Source organism: Mesitornis unicolor, unplaced genomic scaffold (genome assembly GCF_000695765.1).
Source record: "Mesitornis unicolor isolate BGI_N332 unplaced genomic scaffold, ASM69576v1 scaffold10028, whole genome shotgun sequence".
In the NCBI taxonomy this organism is placed as follows: domain Eukaryota; kingdom Metazoa; phylum Chordata; class Aves; order Mesitornithiformes; family Mesitornithidae; genus Mesitornis; species Mesitornis unicolor.
The window spans coordinates 1468-3107 of NW_010201191.1; the positions used below are offsets into that span (position 1 = coordinate 1468).

The following is a 1640-nucleotide window of genomic DNA, read 5'->3' on the forward strand; positions in this document are numbered from 1 at the left end:
GGTAAACACGTGGGGATTAAAAGGTGCTGCTGGACCTGCAGCGCGTGAAGGACAGGGATGATTACAGCGTGACAAGGAGGGAATGGGTTCTTGAGTAAGAAGTGCAAACAATGACAACAGAAAACACAGAAGCAGCACAAGAAACACTGGTGTGGCCCCAAAATCTAGGAGATGCTAAGCTGCATGCAGCTGGGCTCAAGGGTGCCAGCAACATTTCGGGTGCTGTACAGACCAAGCATAGAGATGTCTGTTCTGGGAGTACATTTGTCAACTGCTTCTCCACAGGCAGCAACAACATGCTCCACAGCCCAGCACTGCAATGGTGTCCTGCCCTCCCTCGTCATGCCCAGGGAAAAATAATAGGCTTTTCCCCCAGGGCAACTGGCTTGGAGTCTCGTGTCCCCCCCCCAAAGTGGACCTGTCTGTACCTAGGGCTCCGGTATGAGGAGTATGGCTGGGGGCAATGGACAATTGTCCAGACTACTGCTCCAGGGCTGTAACTGCAGCATGGAATTATCCTGCAAGAGACAGAGGAGAAGGGTGAGTGGTGGCCCTGAGGACAAGGTGGGTCATGCCCATCCCGTCCCGTCCCATCCTGTCCCATCCCGTCCTTACAGGCCTCTCTGCTAGTGCGTTGAGATGCTTTCTGATGGCAGGATCCCTATCAACATAGTAGTCCATCCCTTGCAGGCAGTAGTGGCGCCCAGAGCAGGGGCTGTAGTAGCCCTGGAAGGCTCCCTTTGTTGACATAGTGTACACTGGCTGCAGGGACGGCACTGGGCGACATGACAGGCTGGACATGACAGCCTGCGCAGGGTGGTGGCGATTGCCTCCCTCTCTGCAAGTAGAGGGATGGTGAGGGTAAGGGCCAGGAGTAGCAGCCAGCCCACCACCCAGATGGTGGCCAGCATGGCACAGGCACAGCTACAGCTGGAGCACAGGGGCAGGACAAGGGCAGGTACCACACGGATTGAGGCAGGTGGGTTTTGGGGGATGCATCATGGGTACACGGTACAGATAGGTCTCCATCCGTGTCTCCTGCAGGGAGCAATGGCAGCCTTTTCAGGATTGCCACCCTTTCGCTCCAGAACCTGAGGTGCTGGCAGCACCTGAGGCAGTTCCAGTCTGGGGGGGACCCAGGGAAGATGGACTCTACCTTGGGCAGGCGGGAGAGGCAGGAGCAGTGCTTATTCCAGGCAGTGCTGCTGAAGGGAGTTGTTCTCCAGTTCTCCATGTTGTTCTCCATGCAATAGACAGGGGTGTCCTGTGGTGCTGAGGATGCAGGGGGACAGCCTGACTGTTCCCCCTCTCCCTAAAATGCAATGCCATGGGACCAGGGGACATGTCAGAGGTGCTGCTCCCTGGGTCCTTGTTAAGGGTCCGTGATGGAGGTGGCACCCACTGCCTCCAGCTTGGTGGTCACTTGTCCCTGCCCACCCAGTTTTGGTCCCTGGGGGCTATGGGGCACTAGGAGGGTGTTCCTCAGGCAGTACCTACCCCCAGGTGGTATTTAGGGGCCCTGGGGACCCATGGACATCTCTGGGACAGGGACAGTGTCAGTGCAGGGATAGGGATGGGCAGCTGTGGCAAAGCCACAAGCACAAATGCCTTTGTGGCTGGTGGGGGGCACGGGGGAAGCG

At 57.6% G+C, this 1640-nt stretch overlaps 1 protein-coding gene across 1 annotated transcript in view; it reads right to left on the minus strand.

Moving 5' to 3' along the window:
• Positions 1–615: 615 nt before the first annotated feature.
• LOC104544981 (spermatid-specific manchette-related protein 1-like) overlaps positions 616–1640 on the minus strand; it is a gene marked incomplete at its 3' end in the record, with an annotated part of 2315 nt that continues 1290 nt past the window's right edge. The window contains 4 exon segments of the mRNA XM_010189990.1: positions 616–798; positions 801–838; positions 963–1038; positions 1157–1312. Of these exon segments, the coding sequence (XP_010188292.1) occupies positions 616–798; positions 801–838; positions 963–1038; positions 1157–1312 (453 nt within the window).